Raw genomic sequence first — 22,526 nt, 5'->3', positions numbered from 1 at the left:
ATTAGAAAAGGTCCTACTGGGGTTACGACTGTTACCAGGTAACTGCTCTGGTTGTGGGGTTTGTTTCTGGGTAGGACTGACTGTAGGCGCATGCAGCAGAAAGCTGGAGCGGCAGGTACGTGAGGATTTGAGCATCTGTGCAGCTGCATACACTGCTCTCTTCAGTCTTGAGGCTGTGTGACTCATCTCACACTGTATCCATGCAGCCTTGGACAGACAGCATCCAGTCTGCTGGTCCCCTTAGCCCTGCTCTTTCTGCTGTGGCCCTATGATCAACTAACTGTTAGGGGAACAGTGCTTTGTAGAAAGGTGTCAGTGGGAAGAATAAGTTTGTGCACACACGCCCCTCCCCATGCAGCATTGTCTAGTGCAGGGTGAGAGGGAACTTGTTCCTAGCAAAGAAGTGACATGTGCTGCTGTGGCTGATGTATAGTGTCATGCTGATACTTCACACATTAATGTAAGGTTTATTTTTATAGTTTTTATTTTCTCTCTGTCTCAGATTTTACAGCTTCCCATAGTAGTTCTGCTGTTCTAGTCAGTAAACTTATATTTGTCTGCACCTCCATGCTTCCTCCTCAGTCTTTACCTTGTTTTGCTCCTGTTGGCTGCCCTAAATCTCTTTAACCAACTAACCTCACACCAGAATCACATTCAAAAGAATATTAAATGAATCCAGTGGAGGAATTTATATATTTATTTACTTATTAGTACTGCTTAGGTCCAGTTTCACATATTGCAATTTTTTTTTATTTTTTTTTTAAATTATTAGCCCAGCAGTGGATGATCCACCGCTGGGCTAATAATTAAAAAATAATAAAAAAAATTGATTTAGTTGTTTTTTAGGATGTTGGGGTGGAGAGCGAAATTTCATGGGGTAGGGGGGGCCCAAGAAAATTTTTGCCCAGGGTCCAGTCAATATTAAAGACGGCCCTGACTATATATATATATATATATATATACACACTGTATATACATACATACTGTGTATATATATATATATATATATATACACACAAACATATACAGTCTATGTATGTATATCTACGTTAAAGCGCATTGCATTTTTTGTTTATCTTAGACCTTAGACCTCATATCTTTAATTGCTATTTTTTTTAAATAATTTTTATTAGACAGTGTTATTTTAAATATTATTTTAAATTGATGTGTTTTTTGTAACTTTTTGTTCCAAGGATAACAGTTAACCAGAGCTCTGAAGTCACGCTATCGCAACGCGTGTTAAACTCAATTGCGCTTGAGCGAACGTGTTTACTTTCAACAAGTAATACGGGCACTATTTCCAAACTATGCAAACAACCCCGATAAACCCCTTTTTGGTTTGCACGCAAGAGTTAGTGCTCCACTCGTAATCTAGCTCAAAAGGAGGCTGATCTTGTAAGAAGAGAATACCTTATTATCTTATCTGTCTAATTATTTACACAAAGTCCTCCTTATGTTCCTTACTACTGTTTACTCAAAGGCTTATACTTATTGCCCGATGAACTATACTTTGCTGCATCAGACTTGGTGCTCACTTCCATTGAGCCATAATTTGATTTGCGCAAGGTCACAAACTGATAAAAATGCTGTCGGATTCGGAAGCAATTTCGTTTATCGACTGCTTCCAATGGATTCTGGCACCCGAAAATATTTTTGCGTCCCATAGAAAGTATTAGAAGTCATTACAGGGACACTGAACCCAAATTTTTTCATTCGTGATTGAAATAGAGCATGCCATTTTAAGCAACTTTCTAATTTACTCCTATTATCAAATTGTCTTCATTCTCTTGGTATCTTTATTTGAAAAGCAAGAATGTAAGTTTAGATGCTGTCCCATTTTTGGTGAACAACCTGCGTTGTTCTTGCTGATTGGTGGGTAAATTCACCCACCAATAAACAAGTGCTGTCCATGGTACTGAACCAAAAAAATAACTTAGATGCCTTCTTTTTCAAATAAAGATAGCAAGAGAATGAAGAAAAATTGATAATAGGAGTAAATTAGAAAGTTGCTTTAAATTGCATGCTCTTTCTGAATCACAAAATAAAAAAGTGGGTTCAGTGTCCCTTTAAGTGATAACTTATACCAGGTTTCCAATGAAAGCACAAACCACCCACAGCTCAACTAGAAACTTGAAATTTCTAAACTTACAAATAATGCAAGAGTTTCATGTAGAAATAAATTGTAATATGTAATATTTATTGTTGTCCTATGTATAGGAATAGTTGCACTTATGTTTTTATGGAAATATCAGTATGTATTTACATATAAAAATATATGCAAGCAAATATCTACAGAATTCAAACTAGACCTATGCCTAGGTCAGCAATACATATTACATATATTAATAAAGTGGAAAATATAATTCTAATAAAAAAATGTATTTGCTTATAGTTAAAAAATATGTATTATAAATAAGTTTAGGAGCTTTGTTTTTTTTAAGAGGCCTTTGCATTAAACGTATTGTTTAGGTACATTTTGTATTACACATCTGTTAGATTAATTCTTTTAATAGGATGTTTGAGATTTTTTACTTTTCTTCTTCTTTTCTTTTTTTTTTAGGTGATGCGATGTGTTTATATTATATGTGTATATATATGTTTTGTGTGCCTGCAATTTGTGCCCAAACTATATATGCATGGCAGCAGAATGCTTTATGAGTGCAATTCGCCAGATTTGTGTATCATTCACAATCAGGATTGTTACAATTAAACATGGTATAATATAACACTGCACTATTTTGCATATCATGCAAAATCATAGTCATGCTTATGAATTTGGGAGGTATAGTTCCATGGCAAACATCCTTATGAATATATATGCACTAATTTAAGGACAACAGGGGGTTAACGGATAGTGAGCCTCAGAGGAGATTAATCACCTGTTTCCCTCTGCTAGTAGCTAATATATTATTAAGATCATATGCACAGGATTCTTTCATTTCATTGGATAATTTTTAAACATTGTATGTTTGTCAAATGCTTTATTTGTTTTATTCACTGCCTGAGGAGAGAGTGCCACAAGCACTTTGAAACGCGTTGCAGATTATATTCAAGTTTTAAATATACTTTTTTGTTCCAATAAATAGTCCTCTATGCATAGAGGTTATATTGGTTTTTTTTCTAAGACTGTGAGTGTGTTTTTTTAACTTTTATTCTCACTGTGGATCTGGTACCCGTTTGCCTGAGTGAGCTTGCTGGTGGGCTCATATTAACCCAGCTGGTCTGACTTGCACTGCAATATAGTGCGCCATTTTTGTGAGTATATTCTTTGGAGGGTCTTTGGTAGGGTGACCATATTGCCGCTTTAAAAAGGGACATATATGAAAAATACATATGTCAGGGTTCTTATACAAAACATTTCTTTAAATAGCCTTGAAAAAAGCCCTGACATGTATTTTTCATGTGTCCCTTTTTAACCCCTTAATGACAACAGTACTTTTCCATTTTCTGTCCGTTTGTGACAAAAGCTATTTTTACATTTTTGCGGTGTTTGTGTTTAGCTGTAATTTTCCTCTTACTCATTTACTGTACCCACACATATTATATACCGTTTTTCTCGCCATTAAATGGAATTTCTAAAGATACCATTATTTTCATCATATCTTATAATTTACTATAAAAAAATATATAAAATATGAGGAAAAAATGGAAAAAAAACACTTTTTTTTAACTTTAAGCCCCAAAATCTGTTACACATCTGCAACCACCAATAAACACCAATGCTAAATAGTTTCTAAATTTTGTCCTGAGTTTAGAAATACCCAATGTTTACATGTTCTTTACTTTTTTTGCAAGTTATAGGGCCATAAATACAAGTAACACTTTGCTATTTCCAAACTATTTTTTTTCAAAATTACTGCTAGTTACATTGGGACACTGATATCTTTCAGGAATCTCTGAATATCCCTTGACATGTATATATTTGTTTTTAGAAGACATCCCAAAGTATTGATCTAGGCCCATTTTGGTATATTTCATGCCACCATTTCACCGCCAAATGCGATCAAATACAAAAAATCGTTCACTTTTTCACAAATTTTTTCACAAACTTTCGGTTTCTCACTGAAATTGTTTACAAACAGCTTGTGCAATTATGGCAAAAATGGTTGTAAATGCTTCTCTGGCATCCCCTTTGTTCAGAAATAGCAGACATATATGGCTTTGGCGTTGCTTTTTGGTAATTAGAAGGCCGCTAAATGCCACTGCACACATACTTGTATTATGCCCAGCAGTGAAGGGGTTAATTAGGGAGCATGTAGGGAGCTTTTTGGGGTAATTTTAGCTTTAGTGTAGTGTAGTAAACAACCCAAAGTATTGATCAAGGCACATTTTGGTATATTTCATGCCACCATTTCACCGCCAAATACGTTCAAATAAATTTTTTTTTTACATTTTTCTAAATTTTTGGTTTCTTACTGAAATTATTTACAAACAGCTTGTGCAATTATGGCACAAATGGTTGTAAATGCTTCTCTGGGATCCCCTTTGTTCAGAAATAGCAGACATATATGGCTTTGGCGTTGCTTTTTGGTAATTAGAAGGCCACTAAATTCTGCTGCGCATCACACTTGTATTATGGCTAGCAGTAAAGGGGTTAATTAGGTAGCTTGTAGGGAGCTTGCAGGGTTAATTTTAGCTTTAGTGTAGAGATCAGCCTCCCACCTGAAACATCAGACCCCCTGATCCCTCCCAAACAGCTATATTCCCTCCCCCACCCCACAATTGTTCCCGCCATCTTAAGTACTGGCAGAAAGTCTGCCAGTACTAAGATAAAAAGGTATATTTGGGTTTTTTTTATAGCATATTTACATATGCTGCTGTATAGAATCCCCCCTTAGCCCCAAAACTCACAGATCCCCCATCAAACAGTTCTCTAACCCTCCCCCTCTAACTTAATGGGCACCATCTTGGGTACTGGCAGCTGTCCCCAGTTTCTTAAAAAAAATATGCTTTTATTGTTTTTTGGACTTTTTTTCCCATTTTCTGTAGTGTAGCTTCCCCCCCCCCCAGAACCCTTCGATCATTTATTGAATTAAAATCCCCCCTTTTCTCCCAATTTTGAAATACATGTTTTCTGTAGTGTAGCAGTTCCCACCCGCTCCCGCCCCGTGCACGCGCCCGCCCGCCCGCCGCCCACGTGCACGCGCCCGCGCGTCCGTGTGCGCCCCCGGACACTGCCGCATCCGATCCGGCCTCCGATCCCGCCCCCCTCCAAATCACAGGCCCTTGGCAGGCCGCCCACCCACCTCCCTGCCTTGCTCCCACCCACCAACGACGCTCCGGTGCAGAGAGGGCCACAGAGTGTCTCTCTCTGCATTGGAGGCTTGTAAAGGGGTATTGCAGGATGCCTCCATATGGAGGCATCACTGCAATACCCTCAGAGCTGCTGGAAGCGATTGTGATCGCTTCCAGCACTCTGTTAGACAACTGACGTACCAGGTACGTCTATTGTCATTAACTGCTTGTTAATGCATGACGTACCTGGTACGTCAGTTGTCATTAAGGGGTTAAAGCGGCAATATGCTCACCCTAGTCTTTGGGAATTTTCTCTATTTTGTAGTGATTTCATGCACTATTGGAGTACCCTTCCCCCTCCCTCCTTGCATTTTATTTTGCAGTAACCATTGGTATATCCACGATCTGGAGTGAGCCAGCTGGTGAGCTCTGATCTATTCAGTCTGCCTGACTTGCACTGCCATATAGTGCGCCACTTTGTGAGTATCAGTCTGTAGAGTGATGTATTGATACAATTTCCAACAATTCTTGTGATCTTCTGCACCATTGGAGCGCCTTTTTCTGTTTTTTTCCTATTTGTAGTTTCTCCACTTTGTTCCAAGAAGAGCTGATCCTGGTGTATCTCCTTGACCATCGACGGAAGCCTCTAGAGGACGCTTTGTCTTGAGGGACCATCTTTGATGGACTTTATTTGGTGATTATAAATAAGTGTATCTTTGTTTTTGTTTCTCTTTAGAGGTGATCACAGGTAAGGAGCACAGACATTAAACGTAAATTTTATAGTGTAAGTTCGGGTTGCCATAGCAACTAATTGATTTTCAAGAAATCCAAAGTCGGATGGAAGCGTTGACACAACGTTAACTTACACCTATACGAAAAGTGGGACTGCACGCAATGCGTAACATATTTCAATGGAGACCTGGTTCTAAAATAGAGCCGTAAATTACTTTTAGCTGTCAGCAACTTCGGGAGCTTACGGCTCCATTTTTAACAACTCAGTGGAAACGAGCCCTTGGTTTTTATCGACGAACCTCACAGGGGCTGCCCTTTTGGAATCCTGCTAAAAAATGGGCAGGTCCTGCAAGAAGTCTCCTATAGAAAGTAAAAGAGCTTGTTGGAAAAGGAAACTTTCCTGGGTAGAGCGAAGTTAGCAGTGAGCAGGGGGGGCTGCACTTTAAAAATTAAATCCTGCATCAAAAAAATCACATTGTGCTGTCTTCTGCATATAGTATCTAACAATTGCCTCTATTTTCGTATGCATGTGTTCTTTTAGGGTATTAAGTATTTTACATATTTTGTCACAACCTCGCCACATTTTAGAGAGATCTGTATGGCAGAAACGTTTAGATAATTACTCTTAAATTTGAGAGACAATTTCGTACATGCCCATAGAACACCCATTTTAAGATAAAACAACAGTTACAGTTCATATTTCGTACCTGTAAGTACGAATTTCTATGGGGTGTTTTTTTTTGTTCATCTAGTTTACTTAAATATCAATTTATTTCTGTGTAATTTCTATACAAATTTTACAAATTTTGATAAAATACGATTTTTGGTGAATAATACTTGTATGATTTTTTATGCACCATAACAATACAATTTTTGGTTCAATTGGTTCAATTATTGCTTTTGTAAGATTTTTAAAATTACGATTTTGATTGTGCACTTTTGTAAAGTATGCATCTCCTTCCCATACGAAAATGTAGTACACACCCCTTAGCGAGACACCCTGTTTAAACAGTAAAAAGTGGATTTAGATCATTCAACCAGGAAAATAGCATTTGCATTCTTAAATAATCTCGCCAGCCCAGACACCTTTAGATCATAGGGCCCTTAGAGAGAATGGAAAATTAATATTTTAGTATCTCTCTTTCATAGCCCCCCACTTGGACCAAACCTCCTTGTTTACATGTTTTTTTGTAACCAGAGGTTCATAAATGTTCAGTATACATGGGGATATGATAGGCAAAATCAGCTATTTCAAACTAATCTTTGGGAACACTTTAAAGGGGAGAAAATAGACTGTCCCTTTATTTTATTGGTAAATTACCTTCAATGATGATTTCAAAGCAGAGGGTAATTGTTTAATGACATGAGTCTCGCTTTCTGTTATCTTGTTATTTAGGTCATTTTTATTTTCAGGAGCCTTCCCTAAATTCTCCTGTGCTTTCCTAGAATGTATTAGAAACACAGTAGTTATTTCATTTTAACATAGTTGTCAACATTAATACATGAATAAAATAGTTTACCATCAGCACATATTAAAATAGTTACTGAAATGAAATATTGGAATGGAAATATGAAAATGTATCTTAAAGGGACAGTCTACTTACTTTTTTTATTGTTAAAAAGATAAATATCACCTACACTACCCATTCTACAGCTTTGCATAAACAACATTGTTATATTAATATACTCTATAACCTCTGTTTGCCTTTTTTCTAAGACTCTGCATCTCAGTGCTTTTTATAAGCTTTTTAAATCTTGCACAACAGCCAGACAGCGCTAGTTCATGTGTGCCATATAGATTACATTTTGCTCGCTCCCATGGAGATTGATAATGGTTAAACAAGAACTAGCACTGATTGGCTAAACTGCAAGATTGTAAAAAACACTGAGATAAGGGGCAGTTTGAAAGGGCTTAGGTACAGGTAATCGTAGAAGTAAAAAGTATATTAAAATAAAAGTGTTGGTTATGGAAAACTGAGGAATTGGTAATAAAGGGATTAACAATCTTTTTAAACAATAACATTTTTCAAGTAGACTTTCCCTTTAAAACTACAATGAAATCTGTTACTGAATTGAATGTTATAAAGCTATTTGTGATTCCTTTTATTACCATCATTTGTGTGCACAACAGCTAATTATTAACTTCATTTGGGGACACTAAGTAACGCCAACAAACAGCTAGTCAAAAGTAAAATACTTTTACATGGCATCCTGTAAAAAGCTTTTCAGAGTTGTGGGTTATTTACTGGAAAATGTGTTGCCATTTATACAGAGCGTAAAGAAATTATATTCCTCGTGCAAATCAGTTTTACAAACTACTGTTAACATGAGCTAAACTGAGCTAACTTTAATGTATGCTTAGAATGGGACACATCAAATAAATAATTGTGGTTGTTGAAAAAGTGTGACATTTGTACATTTACCTAGTAATTAATCACAAAACAGTATGATGTTGTAGGGTAATGACATACATTAGAAAAGTAGAATTTGACAGCAAAAAAAAACAAGCTGTTTGCACACTTGAAATAGCTGGCATAATAATTTCTGTATTTAATTCAATACTATTTATATCATCCAGGACATTACTATGCAGAGATAATATAAGATCAGGATAAATGGGGCAGCTGTTCTGGGCATAAATAAATGAAAAGCTAGGAAATCCCCAGCGCCAACCACAGCACTAAAAATCCAGGGGTGGGATTAAGGAACTTCCCCATTAACATACAAATTCTCATCACACTACTTCTGTCTAAAAAAAGCCCTGTATAGTGACAGACGTCCGATGCCACAACTGTCACAATATGAATCTGTATGTAAACCATCATTTCAACCCTATACTGTGTTTTTTCTGCTAACCACACCAGGTGTGTTATGTAATACATTTCACAACTGGCGGACAAAATGCCTTTAAGCTGAACTGAGAGGGGAGTGTGTGTGTAGGAGTTATAACCACAAAGCCTTCATCTGTTTCCATTCCTGTAAGTGCAATTCTATTGCAGGAGAAAAATAACATTCCCCATAAAATAAAACACTAGTGTGTGCACCATCCTTTTCTACTTGATGTTTAAACATTATTGTCTTTAATCCTAAAATGAATTAAAGTGATTGTAAACTTTAACGAATTAAAGCCCAGAATCAAATAATACTCTTAAAAACAGGAGCACTTTAATTCATTAACGTTTAGATTTTTTTTTAAAAATACTTACCTTTGCGTTATGGTAAAAATAACAATTGAAGGAAGCCTGATTTGTCATCGATATGCTAACGAAAGCAGGAGAAACGAGTGGAGGAATGGCGTTATGTTTACCATAATGCAAAGATATTTAAAAAATAAGCATCTTTGTAAACTTTTATGAATTAAAGTGTTGCTGTTTTTAAGAGTATTATTTTATTATTTGATACTGGGCTTTAATTTTTTTACAATCACTTTAAGGAATAGGAGAGTTGCTGCAGATCTATGGTGTTTGACAGACCTTTAGCCTACCCCTGAACCTATGGACAATACACCTAATTGAAAACCTCACAAAATTTCCTGGGGGCTTTTTGAGACAGGGGATGAGTATTGTGTGAGCAGCAGTGCACAGGTTTTTTGTGGGAGGGGCCACAATGGGACGGGAAGGGCAGCTAATGTGCTGTGGGGGGAACTGGTTGCAGTCTTAGGAGCTTCAGGGACATTCCCTAAAAATGAGACATGTGCCCTGGCCATAGACACAGTGATTTAGAAAGCGAGCAGTCCTCTCTACACGTGACAGTCCTGCAGGATCAGAGAGGTTTAGGAAGTCTGTAATAGAATCAATTACAAAAGACCTTCTGCCCTTATTTTTATTCAAAAGCTTTTTTAGTAATGTTTTTGTTTCCTAAAGGCAAATTGCACTTCTTTCCCCCCTTATGAAAGAGCACTGTTTAAACACAATGAAAAATATTTTCTCCAGAAAAACCATGAAATAAAAGCTGTTTAAATTTAAACTGAAATGAATACAGCAATGTCTGCTCTGTACTTCCAACTAATGCTCATTAATTGATGCTAAGTCAGCCAATGAGCATTAGTAGTACAAAGCAGACATTGCTGTATTCATTTCAGTTTAAATTTAAACAGATTTTATTTCATGTTTTTTCTGGAGAATCCAACTGCAGCATTACTTTATTACCCACACACAAGTAAGCTAAAATTCCTGTTTGAATAGCATTATTTATACGTAAAATCCATGCATGTGTGAAGTCTCCATGTTCTCTCTTTTTAAGTGTGATATTAAAGGGACAGTAAAGTAAAATTGAAATGGATTGGATAGAGAAAGGGATTTTAAACCACTTTCCAATTTACTTCTATTATCAATTTTATTTAGTTCTTTTGGTATCCTTTGTTAAAGAGTGTGCATGCATCTTTAGCCATCTGGCAACAGTGTTTGAAACAATTTGAAACAACAGAATGCATTATATTATATACAGGTTTTACATATATAATACCATTGTTACTTGACTTACCTTAGAATTTGACAATTCTTCACACTTCGCAATATAACATGAACTTCATTCAATGAAACAGTTTTATCTATCTTGTTTGTTAAAAATGTATTATATCTAAATTGAAAAGAAAAAAATACTTAATATGGATTATCCTGCATTGTTACTTCAAAATATTTTCATAATTGAAAACATTAAACTTGCAATATGAGCAATGTTTAGTGAAGTGGCGCTATGGATTGAAAGTAGAGGGCGACTGCGTTAAACATTGTCTCGTTATTCTGTTTTAACATGGACTTGTAATACCAGATTGAACGCTAAGCTTAGCGCGCTCCTGCGATATTGATCAGGCACCCTGCTGTACTAGGCAGTGAGGTATAAAAAAATTGTAAAGATCTTGTAATCATTTGTGCTCCGCATTTTAACGTCAAAAATAAAATAGCTTTTTTTTAGCTAGGGTGATCAAATGTTAGGTCAGTGCATTTCAGTTTTAAATGGAAGCATTTGTGCTATCTACTCATATTTACAAAAATGGCTCCAGTAAAATGAATTACTATAAGGGTTTATTATTTACTTCCAAAAAAAGTAGGTTCATGAAAGAAGCCTTATTTTCTGATTTAGGCGTCAATGCCAATCTTTCCATTTTTATTTTTTTTTCTATATCAGAACAATGGGATTGGTTTTTTTGTTTTTTCATCAAAGTAATTACAATGTTACCAATGCAAACACAACCGAGCTTGACACCGCAGAAGACCAATGATGGTTGTCAATCAACAAACACTAGAACTGATGCACCAAATAAAACAACTGCACACATCTAAAATGTCAGATCCATATTATCTCCACAGCCAATGAAAGTTAATTTAGCTAAATTGCCATTTGCACGTGTTTTTGCAATTGGCTGGAGTGGTGTTTATATTTTTTATCTAATTTACTGATAGATATATATTGGTACTGATATTTATATATTTTTTACAACTGGAAATATATTGTAGATACACTGTATAGCCAAAATTATGTGAGCATCTGATCATCACACCTATAAGCTTGTTGGACATTCCATTACAAAACTATGGCATTAATATTGAAGTGCCTCCCCACCCCCCTTTGTGGCTACTCTTCTGGGAAGGCTTTCCACAAGATTTTGGAATGTGTCTGTGGGAATTTGTGCCCACACAGGCAAAAGTGCATTTGTGAGGTCAGGCACAGATATTGGATGAGAAGGTCTGCCTCGCAATCGTTGTTCCAATTCACCCCAAAGGTATTCAGAGGGGTTTAGGGATCTGTGCAGGCCACTTGATTCCTCCATACCAAACTCATCAAACCATGTCTCCATGGACCTCTCTTTGTGCGCAGGGGCACAGTCATGCTTGAACAGGCAAGGTACTTCCCCAAACTGTTGCCACAAAGTTGGAAGCACCCAATTGTCTAAAATGTCTTTGTATCCTGTAGCGTTAAGATGACCCTTCACTGGAACTAAGTGGACTAGCCCAAACCCTGAAAAACAGCCCCAGACCATTTTTCATCCTCCACCAAACGTAACAGTAGGCACTTTGTATTCCAGTATGTAGTGTTCTTCTGGCATCTGCCACACCAAGGTTCTTCTATCAGAACAAATTTTCACTGCACCAGAGTCCAGTAGCCATGTGCTTTACACTACTCTCAGCTGATGCTTGGCATTACACATGATGATGTGTAAGGCTTGTGTCCAGCTACTCAGCCATTGATATCCATTTCAGGAAGCTTCCAGTGCACAGTTCTTGTGCTGTTGTTGCTTTCAGGGGTATTTTGGAACTCTGTGCTGTTGCAACAAATGATAGGCACTTTTTAAGAGATACACGCTATGCACTTCAACACTAAACAGGTTCTTGATAAAGGCAGGGGACGCTGCCAAAATGCATAGATCTGTGCATACTGCTACTACTACTCCCACACTCCTTTGGTTTATCTAAGAATACCAAGAAGCAGGACAGGTGCACTCACATACTTAGCTTAGATCAAGTGTGTTAGAGATTGCAGCAAAATCCTGTTGTGGCGCTTTCTTGTGTGTACAGAGGCCATAATATGAACTTCTAATTACATCATATAAGTGGAAGGGACATTTCACACTTTGTAGTGAACTAGTGTGCATTGTAACATTAACACCTGTTGGAACGCTATTAATCTAGCTATACCCAATACTGGGTTTTCCACGGACCTAATTATCCCCGGAGTAAGCTATATAGGAGTTTTCTGCATCCATCTAAGAGAACTAGCCTGTTTGAGTGCTCACATCGCTTCACAAAGATTTGCTGCGACATTGCTACATCGCTTCAACATTGCTACTTTGTTTCTTGGAAACAGACCATAGTAAACCCATCTCATATGACCCAAGTCATATATTATATTTATTAGGATTTATTGTAGCATACATACGTTTGCTTTTATTTAGCTACTTTGATGCCGGCATCTTACTTTGATCTTATTCCGTTTTAAATATTTGAGCTCATAATTTAGCTACCTGCAAGTAGCTATCTACATATTCCACCACATTGTTTACATTTGCTTAATTAAACATATTTTATATAAAGTTATTATCTTTTAGTCATTTTTATTTTAGATCATTATTTTGAAGATCTAGACAGCAAGCTCCTCTGGACCGCTTATCCATTTTTTGTTTTTCTTATATTTCAGTTTATTCACATCTTAGGGATTATTGTGAATTTTTTGGATACAGCCCACTGTCAACACTTAGAGCACTCACACCTTTTTCCACTTAATTTCGTAACATTAAACAGGCCTGCTATGTGAGTTTGTGTGGTCCACCACTTCATGGCTGGGCTGTTGTTGCACCTAAATGCTTCCACTTCACAATAATAGCACATACAGCTGACCATAGAAGATCTAGTAGGGCAGCAATTTCATGAACTGACTTATGGCAAAGATGGCATCGTATGTCAGTGCCATGTTTAAAGTCATTGAGCTCTTCAGTACAACCCATTGAACTGCCAATGTTTGTCTATGGAGATATCATGGCTATCTGGTGGATTGTATGCACCTGTTGGCAATGGGTGTGGCTAAAACCCCTGAACTCAATAATTAGCTAGGCATCCACAAACTTTTAGCCATTTATTGTATGCTTTATTTATTCATAATTTTACATTTACATATTGATAATTATTTATTATTTGGCACAAATGTATCATCATAAAAAAGGAACATCTCTAAAATGGGCTGGGCTATCTTTTTTTTCTGGTTTAAGCCGATCTTTGGCCTATGTGTGTTATCAGTCGATCTGTGGGTGTTGAGCATTTGTCAAGCTGTTGAACTAGATGTAGCTATTTTGTGTTCAATATTTAGTCAATAGCTTGAGGTCAGATGGATTGTAATCACCAGTGTTGTTGTTCATGTATTCTATGGGTGACTTTTCCAATGTCCGCTTGCACCAATATGCTCTTTTTTTTCAAATACCGAAATTGTGTTATTGTTTGGATTGTAATCAACCTGACATTGCAAAAAGGTGTATGAGGAACAATAAAACTGCTGATAAACACAAACAGAAAGATTGGAAATTACCCCTTAGATGTCAGTACCCTGTACAAGAGGTAACAAAATGTTAACTCTGCTTTGATCTTTATTGTAATAAACTAATGAAATGGAAATCTAGAATCTTGGTATTACAGTGCTTCTGAAAGAAAGAGCGCTTCCTTTGATGTAATCAAAATGCAAATTAGTGCATATTATGAAACATATTTCAAACTAGCAGGTCTGCTTTGAATAAATATTATTTTGTAGACACAAATTCATGGGTAAACAGACACCTTGACATGTTGCAAATATATATAAAATATATATTTCATATGTTTTCATATGTCTTTAAGTGTTGGCAGTCTAATGGTTAATTTTTTTAATTATCTTAAGTGCCCTATATAAACACGCCCTCATTGAGAGGAATTTATGTCTATGATTACGGCTGACTCGAACGAAACGCGTAAGACAGTGTTTCTTACCAGATGCCTCTGTTTTCAGTGTTTCATTTTAATTTCCCTTTAAATCCATTTAGGAAAAGTTTATTAATTGTCCTGATTTAGAAAATAATTATACTTTATAGTTACCGCTTGATGAAATTGTCAAACTCATCCCAACACAAGCTTTTAATTCCAGATCTTAATGTATCCCCAAGGTCTTTGACAGCATTGGTTACTTTATCTAGCTCCTGTATTTAAAACAAAATAAAGACAAATGTAAATAAGTATTAAAGTACCACTAAATAGAAAAGGATTCTTTTAATATTTTTATAAAGGACTTGGAGCAAGGATTAAATAGTGACATCTCTATTTTTGCAGATGATACTAAGTTTAGTAAGGTCATTAGGTCAGAGCAGGATGAACTTTCGCTACAAAGGGATCTGCAAAAATTAGAAGTATGGGCAGGTAAATGGAAAATGAGATTTAATACGGGAAAATGCAAGGTTCGACATTTTGGAAGTAAAAATAAGCAGGCAGCGTATTATTTGAATGGGACAAGACTTAGCCAAACAAAGGAGGAAAGGGATTTGGGAGTAGTAATAGATAACAAGCTAAAGATGGGTGCACAATGCAGGGCAGCGGCTACAAAGGCTAATAAGACACTAGCATGTATTAAAAGAGGCATTAATTCAAGGGAGAAAAGCATAATTCTGTCACTATATAAATCCCTGGTAAGACAACACTCGAGTATGGAGTGCAGTTTTGGGGACCAATCGCAAAAAAAAAGATATTGCAGAACTAGAAAAAGTTCAGAGAAGGGCCACAAAGCTAATAAGGGGAATGGAGAATTTAAGCTATGAGGAGAGGTTAGCCAAACTGGGTCTGTTTTCTTTAGAAAAAAAGGCACTTGAGAGGTGACATGATTACTTTATATAAATATATTCAAGGCCCATATACAGAGATGGCAGAAGCTCTCTTTATTCCAATAAAATTGTTTGTGACAAGAGGTCACAATTTAAGGTTGGAGGAAAGGAGATTTAATCTCCTGCAAAGGAAACGTTTTTTCACTGTAAGAGCAAAAACATTGTGGAACTCATTACCAAAGGAGGTAGTGAATGCCAATACCCTAGATACATTTAAAAATTGTTTGGATACATTTCTGTCTAGAAACAAAATTCATGGATATGATTGCTAGTATTAAATGAGTCACCTTTTAGTGGGATTATTTAAGCTTAACTGGAGCTTTTTGTAAGTATTTTAGATTTGTATAGGTTGAACTCAATGGACTTCAGTCTTTTTTTCTACCTCATCTACTATGTTACTCTGTTACTATGATTGAATAACTAACAAATATACAATAAAAAGACAATGCAATTGCACTTACTATATATTTGAAATGAGCAGTAGAATATTTTCTGGCAAATTTCAAACTTAATCCAATTTTACCTCCCCCTGTATCATGTGACAGTTATCAGCCAATCACAAAATGCATATATGTATATACTGTGTAGTGTACACATACTCAGTAGGAGCTGGATCCTCAGAAAGTGTGCATATAAAAATAATGTCCTTGTTTTGATCATGGAAGTACAGTATATTGGAAAGTTTTTTTGTTTTTTTTTAAATTGCATGCTTTATCAGAATTTTTTTTTTTTTTAATAGCCCTTTAAGTCATTTTTATCTCAATTAGGGGATAATATGCTTTTTTTATAATCAAGAAAACCTTTGGCCAACTTCTGAAAACTAGAGCTGTGAGTTTTGCTGATTCCTTAAGTTTCCCAATACATGAACATTTGAATACATTAATTGGATGAAACAAATAAAAAACAAATGATGTCTTGACAAAATCTATTTGTTCAATAATTTGTGCAGCTTGGCAAAAAAAAAGGTACAGGAAGGGGGAGGAGTTATGATGTTTAGCTAATCAGCTCCTTTGATTGTAATGATGTACAAGGGGTCTGACCATTCATGTATCCATTATCCCCTGTCTAATCCTGCATAGTATTACTAATAACTGATGCTAGATTTTAGTCGTACAGGCTTGCCCAATCAACAACACTGTCCTAGAAGACAAGACAAAAGAGGCAACCAATGGTGTGATATCGTAGGGAACAAGTGAGTATAATGAATAGAAATAGCAGGGGACTCACAAGCGTCCTTGCACATCCAATGCAATAAAGCGCAATCCGAGGCTTCAGAGCCGCTCCGCTGACTCAGACACGTCAGCTGGAACACGAGACCATGGCAGATATCGTCACTGATGATGTCTCAGGCAGGGAAGGAAAATCAGCCAATCCAAAGGAACCTACAATAGGTCCACGTGATTCGGGCAGCCAGAGCAGGGTACGGTAAAACAAGTGAATTTAATTTTATTAAAAGATTTCTGCAACACTTTGTTTTTACAAATGTTTTAATAAAATTCACTTCCCTGCTCTGCCTTGCCATCTATGGGAGATTCGCTTGGCTGCCCGAATCACGAGGACCTATTGTAGGTTCCTTTGGATTGGCTGGTTTTCCTTCCCTGCCTGAGACATCATCAGTTACGATATCTGCCATGGCCTCGTGTTCCAGCTGGCGTGTCTGAGTCAGCCGAGCTGCTCTGAAGCCTTGGCTTGCGCTTTATTGCACTGGATGTGCAAGGACATTTGTGAGTACCCTGCTGTTTCTATTCATTATACTCACTTGTTCCCTACGATATCACACCATTGGGCGCCTCTTTTATCTTGTCTTTTAGGACAGTGTTGTTGATCTTTGTTCTGCTTTATTTGCTTTAGGAGTGCTGTCTGCTGCCACCCACAGTTACACCGATTCACAAGGACTCATCACATAGTTTGGACATTTATTTTCAGCTGTTTGCTGTTTGTTGTTATTTGTAAACAATCTTGTGTTTTATATATATAGGCATTGGTAATTGCTGCCTATGCTTGTACACATACATCATATTATTTATATGCACTGCACTTTGCACATAACCTGTTTTTGAGATTTATCTCTGGCGCACCTCTTTCACACAATATTAGGTTTATATTGTGGTATCTATATTGTCCAATCAAACTGAATATATATACAGTATCTCACAAAAGTGAGTACCCCCCTCACATTTTTTAAAATATTTTATTATGTCTTTTCATGTGACAACACTGAAGAAATGACACTTTGCTACAATGTAAAGTAGTGAGTGTATAGCCTGTATAACAGTGTAAATTTGCTGTCCCCTCAAAATAACTCAACACACAGCCATTAATGTCTAAACCGATTGGCAACAAAAGTGAGTACACCCCTAAGTGGAAATGTTCAAATTGGGCCCAATTAGATATTTTCCCTCCCCGGTGTCATGTGACTTGTTAGTGTTATAAGGTCTCAGGTGTGAATGGGGATCAGGTGTGTTAAATTTGGTGTTATCGCTCTCACACTCTCTCATACTGGTCACTGGAAGTTCAACATGGCACCTCATGGCAAAAAACTCTGAGGATCTGAAAAAAAGAATTTTTGGTCTACGTAAAGATGGCCTAGGCTATAAGAAGATTGCCAACTTATTTGGTTTAGATGGTGTCAAGCGTGTGTGGCTGCAACCAGGTGAGGAGTACAAAGACAAGTGTGTCTTGCCTACAGTCAAACATGGTGGTGGGGGGGGGGCGGAGCCTGACCGTGCAGAGCAATGGTCGCAAAATAAATTGGCTCTGATGCTAGAGGACCTGCAGGCTGACTAATTAAGGCATGCGACATTAAAATAAAGCAAAACATCGTTAGATGAACATCTGTGAAGCTGCTAATAACAACCAAGTGCTTTTGACTACTTTGAAGCTGTGGCATATCATGAAGGAGCACAGATACCTCGCTGCTTGAGGCCCTCCCTGTGACGAGTTACCGACACCAGCCTTGTACTCATACCACGGCGGACAACCGCCCGCGAAATACCGCACCTTACACTGCCTACTCAGCAAGAAGAAACAAATACTCACCACCCGATCGATCATATGATCGGATCGGGCACCAACTAGACCAAGAGAGAGAGGCGACAAAATTCGGGGGAGACGTGACCACGCGGCTGTTATTTTTTCAGAGCGCTCTCCATCATACAGCGCCACGAGGTGCTGGGATCATCAGTAGCACCGCTCCGCACCTTTTAGGATTGCTGCATAGGGGAAAGTCCCTTGTTATCTCTCTTCCAGCCACGTGGAACTGGTACAGTATACCTACTTACTGCAAACCGCTTGGGGGTCTGTTTATAGGCCCATACAGCGTAGTACAGACACTGAAAAGGGACATAGATCACAAGCAAATAATATTCAGCTCTCCCTCCTTTCATTAATATTCTACCGCAGTGTATTTGGGTGTGTGTGTTGGAGCTAGTCACACTGGGCTGTGTAGATCTCATACTTTGTGCACGATTGGGTCTTTTTGGATGGTCATAGTGTTAGGCCTCATAATAAACAACTGCAAAGGGACTATAAAGCGTGCTTGCTGATAATACCCTGACATACACCTGCAGCAACTTTGCCTGGGCATAGTCATGCCCTTAAAGAAACCTGCTAAAACAGACAGAGTAAGCAAATCTGCCACAATGACTCAGTACCTAAAAGTGCAGGAATCAGCTATGGAAACCAGGTCAGATAACATTGAGCTGCACTCCTCCTTACACCCAACTGAAACTACTGTTAACCAAGATACTAATATCACTAGAGAAGACCTGCGCACCCTATCATCTAAAGACGATATAAAAGAAGTTTTAAAAGAGGTGAAAAGCCTTTTTGGTGAGCTACGCAAAGATATAGATAAAGTAACCAAAAGGGTGACCAATATAGAAGAGGCCCACAATACTCTGTACAATGACGTTCAAGATATCAACAAACAGGTCAATAACCAAGATGACTTAATCTACCACTTGTCTGAGAAGGTGGAGGACCTGGACAACCGCAATAGGCGGAACAATCTAAGGATTAGGGGAGTCCCCGAGTCAATAGGACCAGCAGCTCTTCAGGGATACTTACAGGATCTTTTTCAAACTGTTAAGGGGACACCAGCATCTTCTGCTGTTGTCCTAGAGAGAGCGCACAGGGCCTTAAGGCCGAAACCTACGGGGAAAGCACCACCTCGAGATATCATAGTAAAGGTCCTCAACTTCGCAGAAAAGGAAGACATAATGCGTAACGCCAGAGCAAAGGCACCGCTAACGCACGCAGGAATACCTATTTCTATCTTTTCAGACATTAGTCCAGTTACGCTGCAGAAGCGCAGAGAGCTTAAATTTGTTACGGACGTCCTGAGGTCAAAACAGATCTCCTACAGGTGGGGATTCCCTGTAAGCATCCTGGTCCCCAGGAATGGCCGCCTCATCACTTTTCGAAGTATAGATGATCTTCCCAACTTTTGTGAAGCGTTGGGGGTGGAGATTCCTGACCCTAATCCCCAGGCCACCCGGGGGAAACTTGCTACGAGCTCCGGCCATGAGGAGCAAAATACCTGAACATTATAAAATGGAGAAAAAAAAACAAAAAACTATGGCTCTTGGTTCTAGGTTCTAATGGACTAGAGACTGTTAAGGATGTTCTCCTCCTACCAAGTGAACCTGAATAGGCAGATGAGTATAAATGTTTGAATTGTTATGTTGTCCATTGGTTTGTTTATAACACTTAACAGCAGATGTGCACATTTTTGCCCTATTCTACATGTAGTTACCAGCTAGCTAGAGTATCACTTGTATTACACTTGCGAGGGGGTAACAAACACGGCACCCTCCGTAAGTGACCAAGTACGCCATACAAATGCACTATCTACATTAGAATGTAACTATAAAGAAACTAGTTTACCTCTAGGCTGAGATTGGGTTTATGTTGAGATTTTAGGGGAATCCCTTGTTCCACACTTCGAAAATTATGAGTCGAATTAGAGGCATACATTTTAGGGCTTATTGAGCTAGAACGCCATCTTATAGCCTCATAGAATGTATCAGTTACTCACTTATATTTTTGATCTGCTACACTTGGTCAAGTTTCATGTTTGTTGTGGTAACGATGCTTTCTTCCTATAATGTGATCCTGTGTTGGTAGATGCTTATAAATGCTAGATATGTCATGTTGTCTTTTGGTTTGTTTATAACACTTATCAGCAGATGCGTACATTTTCGCTCTATACTACATGTATTTCCCAACTAGCTAGAGTTTCACTTGCATCACATTAGAGAATGTGTAATGGACATGGCGCTTCCCACAAGTGACTATATACGCCCAGCAAGTGCACTACCCACATTAGAATGTAACCACAATGAAGCTAGTTTACCCCTAAGCAGTGATTAGGTGCATTATAAGATTTCATGGGAACTCCTTATTTCACATTACGGAAATAACGAATCGATCTAGATACATACATTTTAGAATTTATTAAGCTAGAACGCCATCTTATAGCCTCATTGAACATGCCAGTTACTCACTTATATTTTTGTTTCGTTGCACTTGGTTGTGTTTCATGATTCATGTTTCATGCTTATTGTGTTTACATTTGATCATTACGAATTGTTTGCATGTCTTAGAAAAAGTTTGCCACTTTATATGACTACACTTTTACTCACCCTGCAGGTCCCTGGCTCGACCTCCTAACCTTACTTTTACTTTGTTCTTCTACCTCAGTTTTCCTTCTCCTATCTCTACCTTAATTCACATCTTCCCCACCTTTTAACTCTATCCTTCCTCCCCCTTCCCCTCCTTCACATTTTTTTTTTTTTTTTTGTGCTATAGGATTTAAATATCTACTCTTTTCCAAGTGCTCCTCTCTATATCTGACTCCCTTCTACCCTACAAAGTATCCTCTCCATTTCTCTTCCCTCTTTCCCTTTTTTTTTTTTTTTTTTTTTCTTCCCTGTGTCCCGGCGGGGTCCCTAATCTAATTATGCCCCCTACCACGCAGCTTGTTAACTTTTTATCTTTAAATACAAAAAACCCTAAATCAACCAGAAAAGCGCTCAATAGCACTTAGAGAATTTTCCAGACTTAAAGGCGACATTGTTCTTATCCAGGAAACCCACTTCAAAAGGGGGAGGGAACCTAAATGGCTGTCACAAACATACACCACAATATATCTCTCATCAGGACCACACAAAAAGTGTGGAGTGGGCATTCTTATACACAAAAAATTGCCATTTCAGTTGTTGCAGTTAGAAAAGGACCATGAGGGTAGGCTCCTAATACTTGTAGGCTTATTATTTGGTAGGCCAATTACCATAGTTAATGTCTATGTACCCAACTTGGCTCAACATGCCTTTATACGGGGCTTAACGAATACAATAATGGACAGTAGAAAGGGCTCACTAATCATAGGGGGCGACCTCAATGTACCCTTGGACCCCATCATAGACACGTCTGGGGGAACCTCCTCCTTGTCAGGGAAACATATCAAAAACATAAATAGCAGTCTCAGGAGCATGGCGGTCCATGATGTGTGGCGCACAATACATCCTGGACGCAGAGACTACACTTTTTTTTCAAACCCCCATCAAGTGTACTCTCGTCTCGATTACTTCTTGACCGACCCCCTTAGCCTTTCTTTTGTGAGAGCGATAGACATTCTTCCTATCACCTGGTCGGACCACTCCCCAGTGCTATGCACGATGGAGTGGCCCGAGACACCGGTGGTCCCGTTCCAGTGGAGGCTGGATGTCTCCCTTTTAAATGACCCATTGGTGAAAATCGAAATTGAAAAGTCTCTCACTGAATATTTCCGGTTGAACGTTGGTGATGAGTTACCACTTACTACAATTTGGGAGGCACACAAGTGCGTTTTGAGGGGAGAATATATAAAGTACAAGGCGCGCAAACAAAGAGAGCAAAGGGCCAAGTATCAGCAACTGCTAGATGAAGTTGGCTCTGCAGAACAATTACACAAACAAGACCCATCCCACACCCTCTTTGCAGAGCAACTACTACAAAAAAGGGCAGCCCTGACACTATACTTACAACAGGAACAACATCACTCCGCCTTTTCTTTGAAACAACATTACCACAAACACAGTAACAAGGCGGGACGCTTACTAGCTAGAGCTCTCCGTAGGAAACACTTAAAGACTTTTGTACACTCATTGCAGGACAACTCGGGACATTCCCATGAGGATAGCTTACAAATAGCAGAAACATTCAAGGTATATTACTCTTCCTTATA

General features: G+C 38.0%; 1 protein-coding gene across 1 annotated transcript in view; it reads right to left on the bottom strand.

Moving 5' to 3' along the window:
• Positions 1 to 12,144: 12,144 nt before the first annotated feature.
• LOC128653259 (uncharacterized) overlaps positions 12,145 to 22,526 on the bottom strand; it is a 147,924-nt gene continuing 137,542 nt past the window's right edge. Inside the window, exons 5-6 of the mRNA XM_053706451.1 lie at positions 14,523 to 14,623; positions 12,145 to 12,229 (exon numbers count right to left, since the gene is read on the bottom strand). Coding sequence (XP_053562426.1) covers positions 12,145 to 12,229; positions 14,523 to 14,623 — 186 coding nt within the window. The remainder of the gene's footprint in view (positions 12,230 to 14,522; positions 14,624 to 22,526) is intronic.

Source organism: Bombina bombina, chromosome 1 (assembly GCF_027579735.1).
Source record: "Bombina bombina isolate aBomBom1 chromosome 1, aBomBom1.pri, whole genome shotgun sequence".
Lineage (NCBI taxonomy): Eukaryota > Metazoa > Chordata > Amphibia > Anura > Bombinatoridae > Bombina > Bombina bombina.
Note: the sequence above shows the minus strand (reverse complement) of the source record. Positions and strands in the feature narration are given on the sequence as shown.